The sequence below is a fragment of the Quercus lobata genome, chromosome 5 (genome assembly GCF_001633185.2).
Source record: "Quercus lobata isolate SW786 chromosome 5, ValleyOak3.0 Primary Assembly, whole genome shotgun sequence".
Lineage (NCBI taxonomy): Eukaryota > Viridiplantae > Streptophyta > Magnoliopsida > Fagales > Fagaceae > Quercus > Quercus lobata.
The window spans coordinates 30,182,810-30,208,685 of NC_044908.1; the positions used below are offsets into that span (position 1 = coordinate 30,182,810).

Sequence of the window (25,876 nt, forward strand, 5' to 3'; positions counted from 1 at the left end):
GTATAGTTTCTTAATCAATTTAAGATTTTATAAAATTATTTTAGTCTATCTCATAAATAAGTAAGTTCACGTGCATAGCATGAATTAGTGATTAATGTAACAAAATTATCCAAATAAATATATAAATCATTCTAAAAAAAGAAATTATCAAAACAAATACTAAATTTTAGTCATATATCTTTTTCCTTCTTTGGGGTAAAAACAGAAAAAGGAAAAACACTCAGGCTTTCACGCCGCAAATTCCAAAAATTAAAAAAACAGAATCATAGAGAAAGAGAGAGTCTTCTGTTGGCCTCTTTATCAGAGTCCGACCGGTGACTCCGCAAATTCTCGGGTTGGCGGAGCTTCCTATTCGGATCCAAAATCTCACAATACCACCCTCTCATAAATGTAAGCACTCCTAACAATCACACATACTTTTTGCCCTAATTTTGTTTTTATTTTCTCTCTCACTTTGTTTTAGGATTTGATTTTGGAATCAAAAACTTATCGTGTATTTTGATCGGTTCTGTGTATGAATTTGTTTTTTTTTTTTGGGTTGTTGTTTGTTTCCCGAGAAAACGGAAAAAATGAAAAAAGAAAGCCAATGATGAAAAATTCGAGTCTTTCAGCTTTTAAACTTTTGATATTATCTTATGATTTTCATTTGGTTTCTTTCGTTTTCTTGCGAATTATTTGTTGCCAAACGGAGGAGTTTAGTGTAATAGGAATGAGCTTGGGATAGTTTGAACCTAACACTTGTATGTGATCGTTTAATTTTCATATCACTAATGCTTATTTCAATTTAGAATCGATTTCTAATTCAAAATTACTCTAGCTTTCATTTTGTTTATACATGCGTGTGTATGTATATAAATTGAAATAAGTTTGTGTGTGTATGTATATAAATTAATTTATCTTTTTTTTTTTTTGGGGGGGGGGGTTTATGAGTGGTTTTGATTTGATATAAACTATGCATCAGTATATTTTTCTCAATTAATGTCTGTCTGAATTTAAATTTTTCCAAGATTTATGATCTTATAAATAGAAAAAATGAGCACTGAACCTCAAGGGGTGTGGCGCATTGGTCAGGCGTACTCTGGGACGAGCCATGAAACCCCGATGTCTTGGGTTCAAGCAGCCATGCGTGCATTCACTCCCTTGGGGCCATCGGACTGGGGGAATTTAATTGCCCCTTGAATTACCCAAGGTGCACTTGCGGGAAACTCCTTGCCGAGGGCCTGTGCACCCCCAGGATTGGTTGGGGCTCTGCTCTGGACACCTGGTGCCAATAAAAAAAAGAAAAAGAAAAAAAAGAAAAATGAGCACTGAGATGAATGAAATGAGGGAATTGTGTAGAAAGTTGTATGAAATGAGGTATATTGAGATCAAAACAAGCTTAACATATTGTTATCTTTATAGTTGACTTTAATGTTTAGCCTATGTGTGTTAGTGTGTGCCTGTGTTTCTCTTATTTGTTCAATGGATACTACATACTAATATTAAGAAGAGAGTTAATATACTGCATAACCCATATAAGTCATATTGAAAATGGGAAGTAAATATCTGTAAGGAAAGAAAATGTATTCCTACTTTGCTATGAGATCTGTGCCTGGTTAATCTCTCTGTATGTATGCATTAACTTCAATTATGGGTTGAATACAGCAGGAGCCTTCAATCATCAATTTAGGACCCATATGGGTGCAAAAAGGTGTCTGCATATTTCGAGAATTAGTAGAAAGTAACTTAGCTATGAAGCACAATATCACATGATACTGATACACGTACACCAATACATAAAATTTTTCAAAAAAGCTACTGTAAGGCACATAGGGGTACATTAATAAATAAAAAAAAGTCTATTTACAATTTTATAAACTTTTTGAAATGTATTTCAAATTTGTAACTAAGTACCTTGAAAGGTTAGGCGTTCTTTCTTGTCAAATAAGTTACAAAGTTTTAGTATTCACATTTTCACATACTTGTATTACATTTCCCCCTTTCACATATTTGCATTCTAAGTACATCTTCCTTGCATGTCAATCCCATATTCAAAATGCGGAAAAGATGTCAAGAAATTATTTCTTTTGTGGATTGGTGCATTATGTGTCTTCATTGTGGAGAGACGGTTGACCACTTATTTCTTCATTGTGAGATGGCTTATCGGTTATGGAGCTTTGTCTTTATAACTTTTGGCTTGTCTTGGGTTATACCTAGATCAATTCCAGACTTGCTCTTTGGTTGGTGGAATTGGCTGGGGAAGCATTCGTCTCAGATTTGGAACTTAGTCCCATTGTGCATCCTTTGGTGTATTTGGAAGGAACGGAATTGGAGGACTTTTGAGGATTTGGATAGTTCCAGTGATCAGATGCTTGCTTCTTTTAGTGGAACTCTTTTTGATTGGTCTTGGGCGTGGGGACTCACATCCAGTGATTCCCTCCCTTCTTTTCTTTGCTCCCTTTCTCTTTTGTAATTTTTCTATTGTTTGGTTTTCTTTTTTGTTTTTCTCTGTTTTCCTTTTCTTGTATTTTCTAGGTTTACTCTATGTTCTTCATGCATAGAGTAGCCTTTCGTATATATATCATTCTTACTTATCAAAAAAAAAAAAAAATTTATTTCTTTTATTCATACGTGTAACTAGCTGTGTTCACCCTGTATCCAATGCATTTCTAGCCATGACCAACCCATACACTAAGCTTCTTCCAGTACTGTCCCCTAATCAAGAAAATTTTATTTATGTCTCAAATTTTTGGCACGTATTGCATGTCCAATATTTGTTGGTTGGATACCAGTGTCTCCCAACAGACATAGTGGCACATGCCACCTCTAGAGAAGGATCAATGCTTTCATAGCTTCTAAGTTAACTTTGCTCACATTAGTAGCTAATGGAATCCCATCTCGCAGGGCCAATATATAAGCCTCTATGGTAGACTGTGGACCCAAGATCTGCATTACACATAACCCCTTTTACTTCTATGCCCATTTCATACCTAGTCAAACCTCCAACTACCCAAGATCTGTATTACACATAATGCCTTTTACTTCTATGCCCATTTCATACCTAGTCAAACCTCCAACTCCCGCTGGCTTAGGGTTCCCCAGAACAAAACCATTAGTTTTGAGTTTAGACTAGCCAAGAGCCTTGTAGTTTAAGTGGTTGGCACCTCCTGATGTTTTCAAAGGAGACATCTTGGATTCAAATCCCCCCTCCCCCAACTATTGAATGATCAAAATAATCTTTTTTGAGTTTAGACCACTTTGAAGATGGTGGCTGCCCTAAGGATGATTGACACCGTACTTGTCCTATTTCAGATTCACCTTACACACTCATTGCAAGGTGATAAATTACCGATTTTCCTGAAAGCTTAATTTGATAGGAAATTGTGAATTAATTATTTAATCATTATTCTAACACTCACCCTCACACGGGGGTCCAGATTTCCCCCTTAATAAGTGGGACATAACATGTGAAATTTTTAAATTTTTTAAATGGGAGGTAAGGTGAAGACATGGTTCAAACTCAAGACCACCTACTCTGATACAATAATAAATTACCGATTATCCAAACACTTAAGTTGTTTAGAAATTGTTAATTTAATCATTTAACCATTATTCTAACGTAAGGAAATTATATATATACATGTATTTCAAGTATGTCTCTTTTATTTGCTTTGAAATTTTAACCATCTTCCCAATTTAACATATCCCGAACAGCCATTTTAAGAGCTTATGAACTCTACTTCCTAGTCACCATTGTAGCCACTAGGTCTACCTTTATTTTGCTACAGCAATTAGGCTAGTGCCTTTAGTAGGTGGACCTTGTTGATGAGAAGATGAGGAGAGACATTTGAAATGGTTTGGTCATGTGCAGAGTAGAACTATTAATGCATTGAGTTGACTAAAGTCTCAAGAGAATGAAAAAGGATAGAGGAAGACATCAAATGATGTTAGTAGAAGTATTAAAAAAGGATATGACAATTAAGAAGATCACAGAGTATGATTTTAATTTCAATAGAATGATGGAAAAGAATACATGTAGTTGACCTTGATTAGTTTGTTGAGGATACAAAGCATATCCCAAAATTTTCAGATTAACACTTTGTTTTGTTTTGTTGTAGAATGTCCAAGTGTGCACACATACAGCTGTGTTTTTTGTATATATGTGTGTGTGTGTGTGCGCGCGCGCTTGCGTGTGTAATACAACAAACTATGAATTTGGTCCTACACTATATGTCAAAGGTTAATTTTGTCCTTAAACTATTAATTATATCACTCTAGTTCTTAAAATTTTGAAAACAGTACAATGTTACCCTTGCATAGTTTGTGTGATTTAGAAAGGTAACTTTGATGGCAAGTGGGGGCAAGGTTAATATTGAGGTGTTTTATTTGCTTGTGTTTTCAATTATTTTTTGTGTCTTCTACGTTTTTTTGAATAATTTATTATTGCACATAAGAGCACATTGCCTAATACCAAGTTGCATGGGGCCCAACTACCTACACATGTATGGCTTGATTAACCTTAAAAAATGAAGGCATTAGGCTGAGGATTATATTCTTGACATTGATTTCTGGGGTTAAGAGCCTTATATTATAAACTGGTAAGGTTCTTTACACCTTGCAGAATACGTATGTCATGATTCACCTTTAATTTATAATGGTCTATCATCTCTGTTCTATGCTTAGTTTGCTTTTTCTGATAATCTAATTGACCTTTGGGGGTTCGATTTTGTATTCCAGATGGAAGAAGCCTCCCTTAGCAGTGAGCAGGTGCCCGATAGTGAGTGCAATGAGATTCAAAAAGAAGAAGATGGTGTAATGACAGAATTAGATTATCAAAATGGTCTCTCTGAAGGAAGGAAGGAGTTTGTTGCACCTGCTGTTGGAATGGAGTTTGAGTCATATGATGATGCTTACAATTACTATAATTGCTATGCTAAGGAAGCGGGGTTTCGCGTTAGAGTGAAGAATTCATGGTTCAAGCGTAATAGCAGAGAGAAGTATGGTGCAGTACTTTGTTGCAGCAGCCAGGGTTTTAAAAGAGTTAAAGATGTAAATCGTTTAAGAAAGGAAACAAGAACCGGTTGCCCTGCAATGATAAGAATGAGGTTAGTTGACTCCAAAAGGTGGAGGATACTTGAAGTTACACTTGAACACAACCATTTATTAGGTACCAAGGTCTACAAATCAATTAAGAAGATGGGCAGTGGAACTAAAAGGAAATCAGAGTCAAATTCCGATGCAGAAGTACAAACAGTCAAGTTGTACAGAGCACTTGTGATAGATGCAGGAGGCAATAGGGGCTCAAATTCAAATGCAAGAGAAGTCGGGAATTTCACTGATCATCCCAATCAGCTGAGCCTAAAAAAGGGTGACACACAAGCCATTTATAACTATCTCTGCCGTATGCAATTGGCTAATTCGAACTTCTTTTACTTGATGGATCTCAACAACGAAGGGCGTTTGAGGAATGTGTTTTGGGTTGATGCTAGATCTAGGGCTGCATGTTGTTACTTTAGTGATGTTATTTATTTTGACAACACATATTTGTCAAACAAATATGAGATCCCTCTGGTGGCACTTGTTGGAATAAATCACCATGGCCAATCGGTATTGCTTGGGTGTGGCCTGCTTGCAGGTGAGACAACAGAATCTTATATTTGGTTGTTCAAAGCTTGGCTTACGTGCATGTCAGGACGCCCTCCACAAACTATTATTACTGATAGGTGTAAGGCTTTGCAGAGTGCAATTGCAGAGATGTTTCCAAAATCTCTCCATCGTTTTGGTTTGTCACACATTATGAAAAGAGTTCCAGAAAAATTGGGAGGGTTACGCAACTATGATGCAATCAGGAAAGCAATGATTAAAGCAGTTTATGAAGCTTTGAAGGTGATCGAATTTGAAACTGCATGGGTATTTATGGTCCAGCGATTTGGAGTTGGTGATCATGAGTGGCTTCGATCTTTGTATGAAGATCGAGTTAGGTGGGCACCGGTTTATCTGAAAGACACATTTTTTGCTGGAATGTCTGCTGCACGTCAAGGTGACATACTGAATCCTTTTTTTGATAGATATGTGCATAAACAAACTCCTTTGAAAGAATTTCTTGATAAGTATGAATTGGCTCTACATAAGAAGCACAAGGAAGAAGTCCTTGCAGATATTGAGTCAAGAAGCTCAAGCCCCTTACTGAAAACAAGATGTTCTTTTGAGTTGCAGCTCTCCAAAGTGTACACAAGAGAAATATTTAAGAAGTTCCAATATGAAGTGGAAGAGATGTATTCTTGTTTTAGCACAACACAGTTGCACATTGATGGGCCAATCGTAATATTCTTGGTCAAGGAGCGTGTTTTGGGTGAGGGAAATAGGAGGGAGATTAGGGATTATGAAGTTCTATACAACAGAACAGCAGGTGAGGTTCGTTGTATTTGCAGTTGCTTTAACTTCTATGGGTACCTATGCCGGCACGCATTGTGTGTGCTTAATTTTAATGGGGTGGAGGAGGTTCCTCCTAAATACATTCTGTCACGATGGAAAAAGGATTACAAGCGCTTGTACATTCCTGATGTTGGCTCTGTTAGTGTAGATGCTACTGATCGTGTGCAGTGGTTCAATCAATTATACCGAAGTGCCTTGCAAGTTGTTGAGGAGGGGGTGATTTCTCTAGACCATTACAACGTGGCATTGCAAGCTTTTGAGGAATCACTGAATAGGGTTCATGATGTAGATGACAGGCAGGCATTGCCAGCTTTTGAGGAGTCATTGAATAGGGTTCATGATGTAGAAAGCAGACAGGAATAACTTTCTTTTTTGTGATGATGGTCGAAGATCCCTTCTTCAACTACCATGTTAATCTTATTTTTATTCCCTCCCTTTTTCTCGAGGGCTGCTTCCATCCGTTCTTCATGCAGAATGTCCATAACATATATAATATAGATAGGTGCAATGGGTCAGCTTGCATGTTGCCTATTCTTACATCTTAATTTACATAGTTTTCTTTCCCTTTCTTTTTTGACATTTCAAATTATGTCAGCTGTGTTACTCTTCTAGGCAGATAACATTAAGTATATAGCACGTTTCTGGGTTAATGTAGGCTTATCCTTTTCCAGACTTGTTTCTGGGGTTTGATGTATATACTGACAACTTTTTGTTTCTGTTAATATAATTCTAATTTTTGACATATACATTGGATGAAGCTTGTGATATACATGAGAAAAATAAGCATTCCTTTTCCAGACTTGTTTCTGGGGTTTGATGTATATACTGACAACTTTTTGTTTCTGTTAATATCATTCTAATTTTTGACACATACATTGGATGAAGCTTGTGATGTACATGAGAAAAATAAGCATACATTAAATGTTTAAACAATTTGTCTGCACAGGTCCATGTTTGATTGTATATGCATCATTATCAATCCTCTTCAAATATGTAGGCTAAAATGCATTGTTCATGTCATAGACATTTTTAGTCAAGCAGATTGTTCCATAGTGCACGTCTGCATTGCTAAAGCATTTTTATTTACATTCCATCCCTTAATTCTCCACGGAGAACTTTGAAGTCCTGGACTTTCTGGCTAATTTCTGAATGTGTTGTGTTTTCAGCCAGGTAAGAGCAATGATTGTTTGAAATCACTGCTAAGCATTCTTGAATTTGACTATTTTAGGATTTAGGATACTTGTTTTTTGCTGAATCAGGTTAGGGATACTTTTTTTTTCTTTAATAGAAAGCAATGTTTGATTGGAACACAAGCTACAGAGAGCACCCTTCAACCCTCAAGACCTGACACGGTCTTGGGGGGAAAGGCACTCTAGTTCAAGTACGAAACACCCTTAAAATTTCTTTTTCAAAGCTCATTTACATAACACATGAGCAGCATCATTGGGGGATCTATTGACCCAACCAAAGGACATGTTCTCAACCTGATTACGCAAGGATCTGATATCCTCAAGGAAACTGCATATTCATGAAGGCCTAGCAAAATCCTTGATCAAAGTTATGACAACTACTTTTTTCAGCTCTAACTTTGATACTAGTTGCAAGCTCCATAGCATTGCCAGTGCCTCAGCACCCCCTGGACAGCAGCAAGAATGTTTTTTTTTTTTTCCCAACAACTACTATCCCCTACAGCAGTATCACAGTTCATGGGGTGGTCTTTGACTCTTTTCCGTTGCTGAATCAAGGTCTTTCTTGCCTTGGGTTGTGCACTTGTAGCTTGTATATGACTTAGGCTGTTGATTTTAAATGAAATCTCCAAGTACTGAATCCTGCCTCTTGCTGAAACAGAACTATTTGCATACACTTTGTGCAAATCACATTTTTCTTTATTTTAACATCATTTTTTTTTTTTTAATTTAGATTAAAAAAAAACCATCATTTGTAAAGTAATTTTCTGCTTAGCTTCAACCTAGTTGGATTCTTTTACTGCCTAGTTTATGGCTAGTAAGTTCCGTAAAAGAATCTCTTTTGTGATTGAACTGTCTCGTGCGTAGCTGGTTAGCTTTTTCGGAAATTCATAGTCCAAATTCATGACATTACACCAATTAAATATGATGATGCAAAAATCTTCAGTGGGCTAGTCGGCCGAACACGAAGTTATGGAAGACTTTGCTAGAAAGAAATTCCTCATTGGAGGGCATCAATGTGGCACCGACCAAAGTTTCTTTGATGCTTAAGTCAAACTTTCACTTAACTTATGAGAAAATATTATGGAAGTAGAAAGAGTAGGTTTTTATTTTTTTATTTTTTACCTGTACCTTTGCAAAGTGGGGCCATGCCCATATATAGGCAACCTGAGTAACCATTGCCTCCATAAATGTCTTACTCCATAATTGGAATGTAGTTAGCACTCTGGTTGTAACGTCCATGTGGTTGTCAGGATAGTAGGATACATGATTATTGGGAATGGGTCATGAAATAATTGGCATATTAAATGTATCCCAAAGATTATGCTTTCCTTTTCTAATCTAGTAACCGTTGCCTCCATAAATGTATTATTCCATAATTGAAATGTAGTTAGCACACGGGTTGTAATGTCCATGTGGTAGTCAAGATTGTAGGATATACAACCATTGGGAACGGGTAATGAAAAAATTGGCATATTAAATGTATCCCAAGGGTTACGCTTTCCTTTTCTAATCTAGCTATCAGCAAATAGGGATCAAGGTGCCCTTATATAGGCAACTTGAGTAACCATTGCCTCTACAAATGTCCGATTCCATAATTGAAACGTAGTTAGCACATTGGGTTGTAATGGCTTCATAGTCATTAGGATAAATGACCATTGGGAACGGTTATGAAATATTAGCATATTAAATGTATCCCGAAGGTTACGGTTTCCTTTTCTAATCCAGCTATCTATAAATGGGATCGTGATGCCCTTATATAGGCAACCTGAGTAATTGATATCTTTATAAATGTCCCATTTCATAATTTTTTTTTTTTAGAAGGAAACTTGATGAATATTATTAAACTTGAAATGCCAAATTGGTTAGATCTTGTTCTGCTACAGAAAGTAAATTGTGAGGTACTTCCTCCATCCATGCTGAATAATTCGTAACATGAATCGAAAATCTAGCCAGACTGTGTGCTAGTTTATTGCCGTCTCTTCTACAATGAGAGTACAACAATTTCGTGTATAAACCTGAAAAATGAGTAGCATCTTGTATGAGTGGCTCCACTGAGGCCATGGTTGCTCTGCCTGTCTTTAAGGAATTTACAATCAGTTCTGAGTCTCCTTCAAGAATAGCTTCAGTAAGGCCTATTTCATGCCCAAATTCCAGAGCCCATGCTGCTGCAATCGCCTTAATTTCTGCTGGTTGAAGTGCTTGGGAAATACTCTGAGCTAAGGATGCAAGAATTGCACCTGTGTGATTATGAACCGCGACGTCTATACCGCTTCTGTTCTCATTCCTGAAAATCGCGCCATCAAAGTTGATCTTTACTAAGTTTGCGTCAGGTGGCTTCCATTTTTCTTTTGGTTTTGACGGAGGTGAGGGAATCGGTGGGAGCACAGCTAAATATTTAGCCAGTTTCTCTTTTGCCTGCAACGTAAGCTGATCCGAAGTGCAGCAAGCTCTCTTGTTTCAAACTTGGTTTCGCTGGTGCGAAATTCCCCATGTGACCATCGCAAAAAGCTCCCTATTTCCATTTTTCATAAGCACCCAAGACAGCAACTCCTTGAAACTTGCCACACTTGAAGTTTGTCGAGAATTCCACTCAGTATTTGTCCATACCGAGTCGAGCTCGCTGCAAGACCACAACGCATGAAGCGTTGTTTCCTCTGCATTTTTGCACCATTTGCATCGATCATTTTCCGTAATGTGTCTCCGCTTCAGGTTGGCTTTTGTGGGAATGGCCTCTCGACAAGCACGCCACAAGAAGTTTTTCACTTTGTTTGGCACTCGCAAGCCCCAAATACTTTGCCAGAACTCCTTTTCTCCATTCTGTACTGCCTCCATCCCTTGCTCTTCTTCCTCCATCTTCAAAAACCGGTAGCTTGATTTACATGAGTAAGCTCCGCTCTGTGTCCACGGCCAGAATAGCTTGTCATCCACTAGGTGTCTCGACAAAGGGATTCTCTTCACAAGTTCAGCTTCCTCTGCAACAAAAAGCCCATCTATCAATTGCTCATTCCATGTTCGGCTATCCTCATTTATCAACACTTTCACTGTGGTCTCCTCCTAGCCCTCTAGCATTGGAGATTGGACACGGGTAGGGTGTTTGCGTGGCAGCCATGTATGCTGCCAAATCTGGACATCCTTCCCGTTGCCAATTCTCCAGCAAGCTCCATGTTTGATCACGTCTCGTCCATGTAAGATGCTCTTCCAAGCATATGAACCACGGCTAGACTCCATTGCTTCCATTATTGTGCAATTTGGAAAGAACCGGGGTTTGAAAATCTTGTAGAATAGAGAGCCTTGATCTTGCAATAAGTGCCATGCTTGCTTGGCCAAGAGAGAATCATTGTGTAAAGCTAGGTCACAGAAACCCATACCACCCTCATTTTTGGACTTCGTCATTTCACCCCATTTTAACCAATGAATTTTTCTTTTTTCTCCCCTTTGTCCCCACCAAAACTTCCTTATCATCACCTCAATTTCATTGCACAAACCCATCGGTAATTTGAAGCAACCCATTGCATAGGTTGGGATGGCTTGGATGACTGCTTTAATAAGAACCTCTCTTCTGGCTTGGGAAAGGAGTTTTCCTTCCCATCCTTGCAATTTTCTCCATACTCTCTCTTTGATATAGTTGAAACTTGCTTTTTTTCCTTTCCCGGTCAAGGAAGGCAGCCCTAAGTATTTTTCATAGTGTCGAACTTCACGAACTCCAAGAATCCCTTTAATGATTTGTCTGTTGGCTTCAGTAACTGACTTGCTAAAGAATAAGGCTGTTTTGTCTTTGTTAATTTTCTGGCCTGAAACATCTTCATATACTAATAGCAGGTCCATCACTTTACTATATTCTATGGAATTGGCCCTACAAAACAAAAGGCTATCATCTGCAAAAAACAAATGGCTTAGTTTAGGCCCTTGTTTGCACAACCTAAATCTAGTGATATCTCCATTGTTGGCTGCCTTTTTTATGAGGCTGTGTAGGCTCTCAGTGCACAAGAGGAACAGGAATGGGGAGAGGGGATCGCCTTGTCTAAGACCCCTTGAGGGATGAATCAACCCTTTTGGTTCGCCATTCACAAGTATGGAATAGGTTACAGTTTTGACATACACCATGATAAGACCTATCCATTGTTCACAAAACCCCATTTTTCTCATCACCTTTTCCAAAAACATCCATTCAACCTATTGTATGCTTTACTCATATTAAGCTTCAAAGCCATAAACCCATTTGAACTCGAATTATAATGTTTCATGGTATGCAATGTTTCAAAGGCAATGAGAATATTATCGAAAATGAGGCTCCTTTAGCAAAAGCTGATTGGTGTTTAGTAATGATATTATTGAGGAATTTTTTAAGCCTATTTGCAAGGACTTTAGAAAAGATTTTATAAAGAACATTGCATAGACTTATGGGGCGATAATCTGACACACGACTAGGATTTTTCTTTTTTGGGATAAGAGTGATAAACGTATGATTTACTGGGTGTGGGAGAGTACCTGAGTTAAGCCATGATAACACCGAGTGAGTCACATCCCCTTCAATCATAGACCAGAAATGTTGGAAGAACAAATGGGGCATACCATTTGGACTAGGAGCCTTCATAGGAGTTATTTGTTTCAAAGCTTGTACTACTTCCCATTCCTTAAACTTGCATATTAATTCTTGATTCATATCATCTGAGACAAGTTGTGGAATTTGATCCAGGACCTCCTGGTGTAGTGGTGGATTAGAGGTTGTGAAAAGTTCTTGATAGAAGTTGATAAGGACCCCTCCTATCTCATTCAGCTCTACCTTTCAACTCCCATGTGAATTGTTAATTCCCAAGATAACATTTTTCCTAAACCGGTGAGAGGCCCGGGTATGGAAAAATTTAGTATTACCATCTCCATTTTTCAACCAAAGAATACGAGAGCGTTGATTCCACATCCTAGCTTCTCGGTCCATCAAAACATTAATCTCCTCTTTCAAAGCTTTAATCCGCAAATTGCTACCTGTTCTTACAACCACGGCTTCTTCTTCAATAAGCAATTCTCGCTTCTTCTTTAATTCCCTCTGGACATTTCCAAACACATTATAATTCCACCAAGATAAGTCTTTACCACTCTTGTCAATTTTTCCTATGATTTCACTATCTGAACCCCTTGCTATACACGACCTCCAAGCAGTTTCAACAACCTCACCACATCTTCTATCAGAAAGCCACATTTCCTCGAACCTAAATGGCTTCTTATATGAAGGAATTTCAATACTTGTAGGATTGATGAACAAAGGGCAATGATTTGAGGAAAGGTAAGGTAGACGGAATACCCGAGTGCCAGGAAACTTCATGAACCATTGATTGGTAGCTAGTCCATAATCAAGTCTCTCCCATATTGAGTGTCCATTTGTATAATGTTTACTCCATATGAAATTTGGTCCAATGTACCCCAAATCCATAAAACCACATTCGTCAATAATATCCCTAAAAGCTTGCATTTGACCATGGCCACAGATAGCTCCACCCACCTTTTCCTCCTATCTGGTGATTTCATTGAAATCCCCCGCACACAACCATGGGATGTGTGGTTTATCATTGAGAGTTTGAAGTTTTGACCATGCTTCATGTTGTCTTGCTGTCACCGGTTCCCCATAGAAGCCTGTAAATCGCCATTCCTGTGATGTATTTTTCTCAGCAAGTACATCAATACAATATTTCGATGAATCCTCCACTGTGATTCTGATCTCTTCCTTCCACAAAAGAACCAAAACACCACCTCTATTTCCACTCTCAACTGACCACTTATTTCTGAAATCAAAATTATGTAACACTTGATCTAGCCTTGCATCATCTGGCCATGTCTCAGTTAAAAACACGACAGTAGGATCTTTTGCTCAGATGTAATCCCCAAGCTCTCTCACTGTACGTGGGTTCCCAAGCCTAAAACAGTTCCACACTAAGAGACTCATTGTGATTGGCGGGGCTAATCATCAGCCTCCGCCTTTGTAGAACAGTTAATCTCAAAGGAAACCATGCGTTTTTTACTTGGTAAACCATTGAGATTGGATAGTTGCTCATGGGATCTTTTTGTTTGTAACACTGTAACTTCCTTGCCGTTAATACTATTTTTTTTTTTTTTTGTTGAGTATAGCTTGATTTGGTACACGTTTCCAGGTCCCTTATTGCTGCGTGAGTTTTTTTTCTTGTTTCCCAATTACGTGTGATTGGGCTGTTGCTTGAATTTCGGACCCCTGTGAATGGCAACCCTAGCCGCCTCTACTTCCTTGTTAGAAACCCTAGCCGCCTCTAATTCCTCATTAATTGCATGGCTTAAATTCCGCATCCTTGTATCCTCATTATTAGGAGTTGACCGAGCATTTAAGTTGGAAAACTCCTCATCAATCTCGGCAAGTGTGGATAGGAACGGATCTTGTTGCACTAAAACAGGGGGAGAATTACTCGGCTCATTATTGTGCACTGAATTTGGACAGCAAAGGGAGGAAACTTCATTCCTTGCCTCATTTATTGGAGAGTTGTTCTTCAAATTAACCTCCCTAGTACCCAACAGCTCTGTCTGAACATCTATCTGTTCAGCAACGGGTGGAGAATAAATATGTTTCTTTGTAACCGTTCCCCTTAAATGAGACATTGAAGTCTTGGTTTGAGTTTGTTCCATGTTAGCCAAACTTTCCTGTGGTGGCTGAACCACCGTGGGCTGAGCTTGAGGTTTCCTTGGATTGGTCGGATTCTGAGGAGTGGAGGAGACTCCATTTGTTTTCTTGAACAAACTTGGAACAGTAACCAAGTTTTTCCTAGTTCGGCTTGTAGGTGCAGCTCGTAACCAAGAGCCGAACTGCTGGTCTTCAGCTTTAAGTGACCCTTCACTCTCCAACCAGGTCTCACAATCTCTATCGTCATGGTTGAGACATCCACACTAGTAACAGATATTTGGTAGGCACTCATATTTGAAAGATACCCAAATTTCCTTGCCTTGCCCCAATGACACCATTCTTCCTCGGCTCAAAGGAAAACTTCCACCCTCCCTTTCTGCTTCAGGCTTCTTGATGACCGTGCCAACCTGGCTACAAATCCCCGCGGCCACCTTTTGATTCATGAATCTAACTGGAATGTCATGTACTTGCACCCAAAAAGAAGTGTAATTGAACTTTAACTCTTCAACTGGCGTATCCTTATCACAGCTTTGCAACACCATGAGGTGTTTGTCGAAGCTCCAAGGCTCGTTCTCAAGAATAGTTTCAACTTCACGCTTGTTGTCAAAAATAAAAAGGACTATGTGATTCCCCATATTCTTGACTTTCAAACCATTTTTTGATCTCCACAAAGGCTGAAAAGTTGAGGCTATAGCATCCATATTCAGCGCTCTTCTTGTCCATTCCAGTGTATGAGCTTGGGTGTTGGTGTTTATGATGGAGGAATGTGATTAATTGTGCATCAAAATATATATAATATACCATGTTATAAAATATACTTCATACATTTTTTTTTTCCTTAATCTTTACATTGTCATTATGAGAGAGAGTATATGTGTGTACTAACTAGCTCAAAGGGTCAAATCTCTCTTTGATGAACATACAAGTTGAGTCACACGTATGACCTTTAAAAAAAAAAAAAAAAAAAGGACTCCGCCAAAAACAAAAATTCCTATTACTAAAATTTCATGAAAATATAAAATTTGTAGGTCTCACTTTTGGGATTAAAATCTTACAACCTTTGACCAAACTGATGTTAACGTGATTGAAATTTTGAGTAGAACAATGCTAATATTTGGGCCAGAAAATCTCATTAGGTTTCTGAAGTACATAACAAAAGATTGTATCTTGCAATCTTTGTTTTTTATATCTTCTTAAGATTAACTCCAAATCGTTTATATAAAAATTTACTAACTAAATTATCTTAAACTCGGACAGGATATCAATTGATAATTTATAAAAGATTCAATTAAAGAAGACTTTAAGAACATAAGTTAAGATGATTTTAACTTAACTTTTTATTTAATGATTTATTAATTTCTTATTTTCTACTATAAACAAAATCAAATTCTACCTGTGGGGCCAGTTAGCTAGAAGGTACTATTAAAACTGTACAAATTGGGCCTATGGCCCAATCCAAGGACATTAACTAATCCGAGGATGGTCAAATAAGGTTATAATGGGAGTGGTATAAGAAGAAGAAGTAGGAATTGTATATGATAGTCCAAAACATGTTCGAGGAGAAAAGTCATCTCGGAAACAGAGGTCCGAGGTCAGTAAGAATGTCTTATCATCCTGAATATCCTTCAAGGTTGCATCACGATTAAAAGTTAGACATTGGATAAGGGATGAGTACAGGGAGGCAGCAAATATTTTCAAAAGCTACTATCTCTACATTAAATGTATCCCAGCTAACTCTCTGACCGCATTAATGTGGAGGGGATACCTGAACAGTGGTTAAGTAGCCTTACAGCTGCTAGTTGAAGGTTTTGGGAGGTGTTGGATGGGACAAGAAAGAGTTCTTAGAAACTAACCTATACGTGTATGGTAAGGATGATACCAAAATTATAGTATATAGCCTAGAGAAGTGGCCCAAAGGAGCATCATCAAAAAAAATCAAGAAATTTTTGTAATAATCCTTTGAACTCTTGTAACATTGATCATCAACTGAATATTATAATATAGCTCCTCGGACTGTGCTGAGAATAAAGTTTTCTCATTTCACTTGTGTTTGATTCTCTTAAATAAACCACTATTATTGCCTCTCTTAGTAAATAGAACTAGTTCTTTTACTCACGCTCTACAAATTCATTGTTTGGGCTTATTGGGCTAAACCCAATCTTATATTGGGTCCAATCCAAATTCTGTCCTTAAAAAAAACATATAAGAAATTTACAATCTTGAAAACTAATTTTATAATCTATTATCAATTGTGGTTAACACTCTATTTCTATTTAAGAATATGCATTAAAGTTTGATTGTTTATTTATTTATACATGGTTTCTTTTATGAATATCATATCATTATTAAGCAACACACACTCTAGGAAATATCATAATTTATTTTGAAAAGCCATTTATTATGGACATAAATTGTTAAAAAGTAAGCCTAAGCATTCATAATTTATGCTGATTTCATTGATACTTTGGCTTCACTCTTTTCACAATTATGAATTTTCCTCATACACGTCTGTAACTTTAAATATATGTTTATTAATTCTATTGCAATTAGATTATCTTGGTATGTATTTTGTCATTTGATATCTAAAAATCTTTACTCATTTCAGAATGCCTCAATTGTTCATCTTTCAATTCATTTGCATGTAATAATGTAAAAGTTTCAGTTGTTTTCTTAAATCTCACAACAAACAATTAAACCAATATTGTTTTAATTATATTACATTTTTACTTAAAAAAAAATATTTTGGGTCACTGATTAGGTTAGGTTGACCCGCAAAAAAATGGGTTGAATCACAGGTTAACCCGTTTTTTTTATGTACTATTTTTAGAGATCGAGAAGGATGCCCTTAAGTTGACCTTTATTTAATTCTTTTTTTTTTTTCATAGGAAGTTTAGAGATCTAGATATCTCATAAACATGTTTAGATATATGAACCTTAAAAGAACACTCTTTTGAGAGTTAGAGTTTCGACCTTGGAAAAAGTAGGGTATACTGATGAGTCAGGAAATCCTACTCGTCCAGACATGACCATGGACGAGGAAGGAACCATAAATGAAGCCTTTAATTACTAAGTTGTTACGATTGGACGAAGTAAAGAGAGTAACAGCTTAGAGGTCTCCATATCTCAGCATTAACTGTCAGAGGCGTTACTCAGACAGGGAATTAAACCACCATTTATGGGCTTCCAACGGCTAGGAGAACAAAAGCTTATATAAGGCACATCCAACCAAAGGTAAAGCATCATCAGAATAATACTCCCATCAACTAGAATTTTCCATTCTCTCTCTCTCTCTCTCTCTCTCTAACTTTACCATCGGTAGTTCATCGGCTGGCACCACACTGGTGACCTATTTGTTACACTTTCTTATCATCCATCCAAACCCGCTTTTCTTATTACGAAGTAATGCAATTGTATTCTAATTGGTTTTGAGTGTTTTAAAGTGATGTTCCACATGCTTTGGAGTACATTCAATCATAAATTTCTCAGTAATTGCTTCAACTACTTTAGCATATGATGCATATTTAAATGTGTTGGATTGCTTATTTCCAAGAAGAACCTCATCTGCAAGTATCTCAAGTAATAAATTTTGCATTGGTTGTGACCACCTGAAGTTGGTGTTGGTGTCCTTGACCTTCTGAGTATCCTTTTTATGTTCCATTGCAATTCTATTACAATGATATTGACAAGAAAAATGAGACAAAATCAAAGAAGAATATAAATAATATTCAATACAAAATATGAATTGGGGGTGTCCATGACAAACAAAAATAATTGTAACATAAAAGTCTTGAAAATATGAAACCAAAAAAATCCATTACACAACCAACTAATATAAAGAGTATGAAATCACTCCATAGCATTATAATCCTTCCACATTTTACGACAAATATCATCCCGTTTTTGAACCCATTCTCTATTTTCTTCTTGAACTTCCCTTTGTGATTGTTGGACTCTTCTACTTGTTCTTTCATTTGCAATTGGACTACCACAAAGCCCATTGCTCATAATTGAGTCCAAAGGGTCAACTCCTATCATACGATTGTGAATTATGCAACAAGCTAAGACTACATCCACTTCTATTAGGAATGACCAGAAAGGTTCTGCACCTAACACACGGAAATGTTTTTTTCAAAACCCCAAAACAATGCTTAATGCTAGTGCGGAAAGAAGAATGGCGAAGATTGAATATTCTTTGTCATTTCTTGGCGGGTTATTACTAAACTCTTTCAAATGGTAACGAATACCACAATATAAACAAAAATTGTAGAGCAAATTTTGTGCGTTGACTACTGAGTCCCCAAATTTGACACAGAAAAGGGGAGTTTGCCTCATTGTCTGATGGATTTTTGAACATTTTGTACATGTTTCCTCCTGTGATTAATGAAGTTAAAAACAAAAGAGATCAAGTTACATAAAAAATATGTACATACTTCAAGTTACATAAATGGGGAACTTTGATCTTATAAACTACATCGACGGCTTGTCCACAAGATGAAGCTTGTTTAATATCTGATCCAATGCTTGTAATGCGAACTTGTAACGGTCTTGTGACTTCCTCCCTTCCTCCACAACCTGCACTACACATTTGTACAGATGATCAAACCTATGAACTGGATTATTAGCATCAATACCATTGGAGCTGTGATCAAGAACATAATTGCGCGGTATATCCTTTCTCCACCGTGATAGAATGTATTGAGGTGGGATCTCCTCCATGCCATTTTGGTTAAGGACAGAAAGTGCATGCCTGCATAAATAACCTTTAAAATTGAATAAACCACAAATACAAAGGACCTCCATTTCAGTTGCATTATAGAAGACCTCATAATCCCTTGCCTCCCTCCTGTTTCTCTCTACTTCAACTTGATCCTTGACAATGTATGTAAAGATTGGCCCATCAGCATTTAATTGTCTAGTGCTAAAACAAGAGTACATCCCCTCCATCTCCCTTTTGAACATCTCTAATACATCATTTGTGTACAATTTTGAGAGCTGCAACTCAAAATAACTTCCTGATTTTAGCATATAAGTTGAATTTCTTGAATTCATATCTGCTAACTCTTCAAGGTGATGCTTTGTCTGCAGAGCCTGATCATACTTATCTAAAAACTCTTTCAAAGGAGTCTGTTTGTCAAGATATCCTTCAAAGAATGAAGATACAACATCACTTGGATGGATTGGAAACATTCCAGCCAAAAACGTGTCCTTCAAATAAACTGGAACCCACCGTTTCCGATCTTCATATAATACTTGAAGCCATTTCTGATCCCTCAGTCCATGATGCTGCATCATATCTTCCCAGGCTGCTTCAAATTCCTCGGACCTCAGTGAATGATAAACTGCTCTATTCAATGCTGCTATAATTGCTTCATATTCATACAATCCTTCTAGTTTTTCTGGAATTTTCTGCATGATATGTGATAAGCACAGGCAATGAGAAGCTCTTGGGAAAACATCAGCAACAGCCGTTTGTAAAGTTGAACACTGGTCAGTAATAATAGCTTGTGGGGGGCGTCCTAACATACATGTAAGCCATGCCCTGAACAACCACGTATATGATTCAATGGTCTCACCCACAAGTAAACCACAACCCAACAGCACAGATTGTCCATGGTGATTCATTCCAACAAAAGAAACCAGGGGAACCTCGTATTTATTTGTCAAGCAGGTAGTGTCAATTGCAACTACATCACCAAAATAGCCATATGCAACCCTGGCTCTTGCATCTGTCCAGAACAAATTCCGCAAACATCCTTTCTCATTGAGATCCACCACATAAAAGAAGTTCGGATTAATTAATTGCATGTGGGTGAAGTAATTAAGTACTGCTTGAGCATCTCCTACTTTGAGCTTCAATTGATTGCAGAAGTCAACATTATTCCCAAATACTCCTTCATCAACATCCAGACTTTCATTATCCTCAGCATCAATAACCACTGTCCGAAAAAGCCTAATTTTTTGTGCTTCTTCAGCACTTTCTAACTGCAATGCTCTTTTGGTTCCAACACCCAGGTGCTTATGAGATTTATAAAATTTTCCACTTTTTGGGCTGATCAAGTGGTTGTGCTCAACCTCCACTTCAATAATTCTCCACCTTTTGGAGTCCATCAATCTGAACTTTATCATTGCTGGACAACCAGTTCTTGTTTCTGGCCTCGGGCGGTTTGCTTCACTTTTCTTTTTAAAACCTGCACTACTGCAGCTAAGTTTTCCTCTGTATCTTTCCTTACTCTTTCTATACCATGTATTGCTTACTCTAACCCCAAATCCTTGATCCTTGGCATAACAATTGTAAAAGTAATACACATCCTCGTAAGACTCAAACTCCATCCCAACAGCAGGAGGAAGGGGATTCTCTCCTTGAATTATTCCAGCTTGACCGACATATTCTGTCATTGCACAATCTCCTTCTATCTCAAATCCATCAGCGTCATCATCACCAACTGGCTCACTGTTAAGAGAAACTTCATCCATCTAGAAGAGAAAAAGAACCAAAGAACCATAAACAACATTAATAATAGAAACAACAATGGTAACAAGAGAATATATAAACATTGACAGAAAATAAGAAAGAGAAAAGAGAATCATAAGGAACTTGTTACCCAATCAACATCTTTTAAAGGACTCTACATTTATTTCAAGTTCTCAATGGATGAAATCTAGTAGATTAAAGGACACTTTAGAAGAAAAATTATGGTCCTACTATAGTTTTTTAATATTAACTAGATAGCTACTCTAAGGTCATGCAACTGTCACTCAGTGCATGGCAGTATCTAAAAAAAATCACCTATATATGCACTGACAGATAATATCAAATTTCAGTATTTCACCACATGAATGTCGTCAGGAAATTATGTTCACCACACTAATCAAATAAACTATCTTATCAATCACAACTTGTCTCATGTTTATAAAATAAAATATTAATAGTTCATTTTAATTGTCAACTTTCTCTCCACATCACTCAATGCCAGATTACAATTTGTAAAAATGTATAGTCCAAACTAGAATCTAATCCTTCAAAGAAATCCATCAAAAGCTTCTTAACAGAATCAGAAGCTTTGACCAGAACCTTGAACATGGGCAGATTATGAATATGGATGCTGCACTGGATTGATCTCATGAAATTAATACTTCCACCGATGACAATGTAAATCCCTTTCTAAGCTTTAAACCATTTACTATTCTTCTCTAGAATGCATCCAGAAAAGCTTCATGACTCTTGGATTGCACCTAAAGACATACCCAAAGCCAGAGGCCAAGCAATTTCACTCACTAAAAGATTCAAAAGATAGCTAATATATATCATCTAGATTAATATTCTCGATAACACTCTTCTTAGGTTGGACTTTCAGCTTGGCACATCCAAATCTTGGATGGTCCATCACAAACTAATGAATTAAACCTCATAGGCTATGTATGCAAGATCAGAGGTGACAAACACACATGCGCACTCACACACACACAAACAGAAATAATTCCTGATAAGACCCATATTTTTGTAGCATATACAAATACAGTTCAGTATCTTCTCCCGAATCAATGAATTAGGAAGGATTTTTTTTTTTTTTTCATAACCGATCTCAATATCGGAGTTTTTTTTATGGATTGCTGTTTCCAGTATTGCTCCCATTGGACTTCTTATGTCAATATATGGTCCAAATAATAAAATATTCCTTTTTAGGTGGTCTACGAGTTTGCTGCAAGTAGCATACACAATTATACCAGTCATGGAAAAGAAAAGACGAGAAAGTATGAGAGATAAATTTCCTTGGGAAAATTCCTGCAAACTCGTGTCCTAAACAAACTTCAGCTTCATCTTTAATCTTACAACCTACACTATTGCTAACAAAAAAAAAGTAGCTTTCTATTCCAACTCCATTTAAAACCAGACCCCATTTTCTTTTCAAGCAGAAACCTTCTCTCATATCCTATCCAAAAGAAAGATCGAGCTGCACCTATCATTTTCTCTATGGTTTACTCTCTGCAATCGCTATTTGCTAAAGACAATGATCACATTGACACTCAGCTACCTAAAGGTTTGTTTGTAGCATATAACAACTCTTTACAATTGTACCAAAAACTTGCGTTTTATGATACCAATTGGCCCGAATTTCATTTCACTGCTCATTTTGAAGACCCAAAATTAGAACTAAACTCATTTCATTCTCTAGCATTAGGTTCTACATAGCAAATCCTTCCAAATTACACACACACACACACACACACGAATCAATGAAATCAGTATTTTTTTTTTCTCCGCAGCCAAACAAATTTGATTTCTAATAATAAACAACAACAAAAAAAACGATAATTCGGATTAGTAGAGCTGAGCTGTCAAAACTTAGACAGCCAAACAATTATTTTTAGACAAAGTATAAAAAGATTGGACATTTTTCTCGGGAAACAAACGGAGAGTAAGAAAAATTGAAAAAATAGAATTTGAGTTGGGAATTGTTTGGTTTCCGGCAGTTACCTGATCCGAGTTATCGCCGGAGAGTAGAGTTGGTGGAAGCGCAAGAGGGGCGCGTGGGTTACACAGTGCTCTGCTCTCACAGTTCGCTCTTTACTCTCTACTCTCTAGTCTTTACCAACTGATAAAAAACTGTGATTTTTGGGGTAATATCAGAAATGCCCCTGACTGAGTGGCTTTCAGAAACTGTGATCTATACCGTCTAATTTAGGGCTGTTTGGTGAGTAAGTTTGAGAATTGTTGTTAGATTGTTTTTTTTATATGGGTTAGTGAAAAAGTGTGTGAAAATATGTGTTATATTGTTTAAAATGTGTAGTTTTGTGTTTGAACAGGGCTACCAAACAGGCCTTTAAGTTTATACATGAAGCTCCACTTGAATATTGGTCATTACTTTCACTATTTATAAGTACTTATATAGAGTATTTATAGAAAACTGAGTAATGATAGATTTATGTGTTTTCTAGTGTTTAGTAGCATTAAAAAAAATGAGTTAAAAGAAAATTATTTTTTAGGCAATAGAAAAAAATATGGCTTATTTTTAGAAATTGTTTCCCATTAAAATTTTTTGTAAAATAATTCTATTTTACAGCAAGTTAAATAAGGGAAGTTAAAAGATTATTTTTTTTTAGGTGAAACTATACTATTGGTCCCTCAAGTTTACGCTGTGTGCGCAATTGGTTTTTCAAGTTTGAAGCGAGCACAATTAGTCCCTTAAGTTTTAAAATTGAGTTGTATTGGTCCTTTTACTTACTGCTGTTAATGGTGTTACTTACGTGGCTAACGGAACAATGACTTAGCATTTTTTTTAAATGATGTGGCATGTTTATAATTAAAAAAAAAATAATTTCCACGTTAGATGAAATTGAAAAATCATATTGACTAGATTAAAAACAATCTATATTTGTTTAACAAAGGCACAACAAAGAGAGAGAAGAGGAAGTGAGAGATTGACAGCCACAAGAACTCAAATGGAATTTCCATCACAAGCTCTTTTTTTATAATTTAAAAAAAAAAAATCAAATCTGAAAAACCACTCTACTAACTAATAGTCCATCTCCCCCACCACAAATTTGTTGGGCTTGTGTGTTATCATTTTAGCCAAGAAATGGTTTAACATCATATTTTGCTTTTAACAAGTAAATCCAAGTAGCTCTAGATGCATCATCAACAATAGTAAGGAAGTATTTATAGCCATCAGAAGTCAAAACAGAAAAAGGGCCCTAAATATCCATATGAACAAGATCAAAAGAATGAGAACAGTTATTATTATTGAAAGGAAAATGAATCCTTTTCTGTTTTGCTAAAGGACAAACTGTATAAGTTTTATTACAGCAATTCTTGAGAAAAGGAAACATGTGGCTTAAGGACTAAACCTTCACATCAGAGGGATGTCCAAGCCTTGAATGCCAAAGGGAAAATAGATTTTTGAAGAGATTAGATGAACAAGCAGCAGAAAAAGACTTGAAAGACTACTTGGAAATAAAATCAGCAAGAGAAGTAGTAGCTTGATCCAAGCTAGAATCTTGCAACAGATACAAGCCATCATGTATTTGGCCCATTCCAATTGTGCTCCAACATGTAAGGTCCTGTATAAAACAAAATTTGGATAGAAAAACAAGACATATGAGTTGAGTTTTAGTCAAAGCACTGACATACAGTAGGTTAAAGGTGAAAGAAGGTACACAAAGTACATTGGTAAGGGTAATGTGAGAAGATGGGTGTATGGTTCCAATATGTACAACAGCAGCCTCCCCATTAGGTAATTCAACCATGGTATGTGAAATTTCAGTATAGAAAGTCAACAATTTCATAGAACACACTATGATCACTAGCACCAATATTAATAACCCATGTATTGAAATCATAAGCTCTCCTATTTATTATCTTAGCGGAGAAGACTAAGTGCTTAAGGTTAGTAAAATTACCTGCAACAACATTAGATGTACAAGTCACAGAATTGGCTACATGAGAGGCCTAACCTGTTGTGGGTTGTGAAGTAGAACAAGAACCAATCAAGGTCAGAAGTTGTTGGTATTGATCACGAGTGAAAGCAGGAGCTTGAGAAGCAGTCATGATTGAAGCAAAATCATGAACTCCATTGGATTGATTGCCTTGAATCGACTCAAGATTATAGGAGACTTGATGAGCAGTGGCATTTTTGTTGTTCTTGAACTTGAAACTTGGTGGAAATCCATGTAGCTTGTAGCATTTGTCCACAATATGACCCATTTTGCCACAATGAGTACATACAGGTCTCTCTTCCCCCTTGAAATTATTGCTTGAACTTTTGGTACCCAAAACAGTTGATTCAACTCTAACAAGGTTGGTCACAGACCTTTGCATTTCTTCTTGGATGAACAAGGATTGACCAAAGGCAAAGGATCCATCAACAAGATCTGAGTTCTTACTTGAGAGAAAGCATCATTCACTCCCATGAGAAACTTTATGGTGGACTCCTTAGCTTGAAGATTCTTCAACCTTTGATTGATGCCACACACACACTAACCACAAGTACATTGAGAAAATGGACTCAAATTCTGTAATTGATCCCACAAAACCTTGAGTTGAGCAAAGTAATCAGTGAATGATTGCTCTCCCTGATGAATCTCAACAATTTGTTTTTGGATATTGAAGACTTTGGTTCCATTCCCTTGACTGAAAGTATCTCGAAGATTAGTACAAATCTCTAAAGCAGTATCTCTATAGATAATACTAGCTTGGAGCTTTGGTGAGACAGAATTGATGATCCAAGTGCCCACCATATTGTTAGCACGAACCCATGCTTGAGCAGCTGTTGGTGAATTCACCAATAGTGAGGAGATGGTTAAAGATCCATTGATAAATCCAAGCTTGTTCTTGGCAATCAAAGATTTTCTCATTGATCTTGCCCAAGCAAGATAATTTTCTCTCCCAATTAATGGTTGAGAAGTGAGAATTGCTCTTGGATTTTCTACAAGATGCAAGAACAGAGGATCACTAAAATTATACGAATCTTGTGAAGAAGATGAAGCCTCTGTAGTGGAAGCATTAGCTGTTGCTGTTTTTGCCATTGAGAAAGCTTGAAAAGCTTGTAGAGCACAACAATGGTGGATGAGAAAAGCTTGAAGTGAATAAGAAAAGCTCGAAGAAGATGATAATGGTGGATGAGAAAATGAGAAA

The 25,876-nt window shown here is 36.9% G+C and overlaps 2 protein-coding genes across 2 annotated transcripts; one reads left to right on the forward strand and one right to left on the reverse strand.

Annotated features, from left to right (window-relative positions):
• Nucleotides 1–220: 220 nt before the first annotated feature.
• Nucleotides 221–7,158, forward strand: LOC115992306 (protein FAR1-RELATED SEQUENCE 6-like). The gene is made up of 2 exons (XM_031116458.1): nucleotides 221–390; nucleotides 4,717–7,158. The coding sequence occupies exon 2, from the start codon at nucleotides 4,717–4,719 to the stop codon at nucleotides 6,775–6,777; it is 2,061 nt and encodes a 686-aa protein (XP_030972318.1). The 5' UTR covers nucleotides 221–390; the 3' UTR covers nucleotides 6,778–7,158.
• An 11,376-nt stretch (nucleotides 7,159–18,534) lies between these two features.
• LOC115992119 (protein FAR1-RELATED SEQUENCE 6-like) lies at nucleotides 18,535–22,898 on the reverse strand. The gene is made up of 2 exons (XM_031116187.1): nucleotides 22,721–22,898; nucleotides 18,535–20,718 (listed from the first exon to the last, which is right to left on the reverse strand). Exon 2 carries the CDS (start codon nucleotides 20,716–20,718, stop codon nucleotides 18,712–18,714), a length of 2,007 nt encoding a protein of 668 aa, XP_030972047.1. The 5' UTR covers nucleotides 22,721–22,898; the 3' UTR covers nucleotides 18,535–18,711.
• Nucleotides 22,899–25,876: the final 2,978 nt, after the last annotated feature.

Excerpts from the sequence above, each read along its gene's own strand:
- LOC115992306 (XM_031116458.1), top strand. The coding sequence starts at position 4,717 with ATGGAAGAAGCCTCCCTTAGCAGTGAGCAGGTGCCCGATAGTGAGTGC.
- LOC115992119 (XM_031116187.1), bottom strand. The coding sequence starts at position 20,718 with ATGGATGAAGTTTCTCTTAACAGTGAGCCAGTTGGTGATGATGACGCT.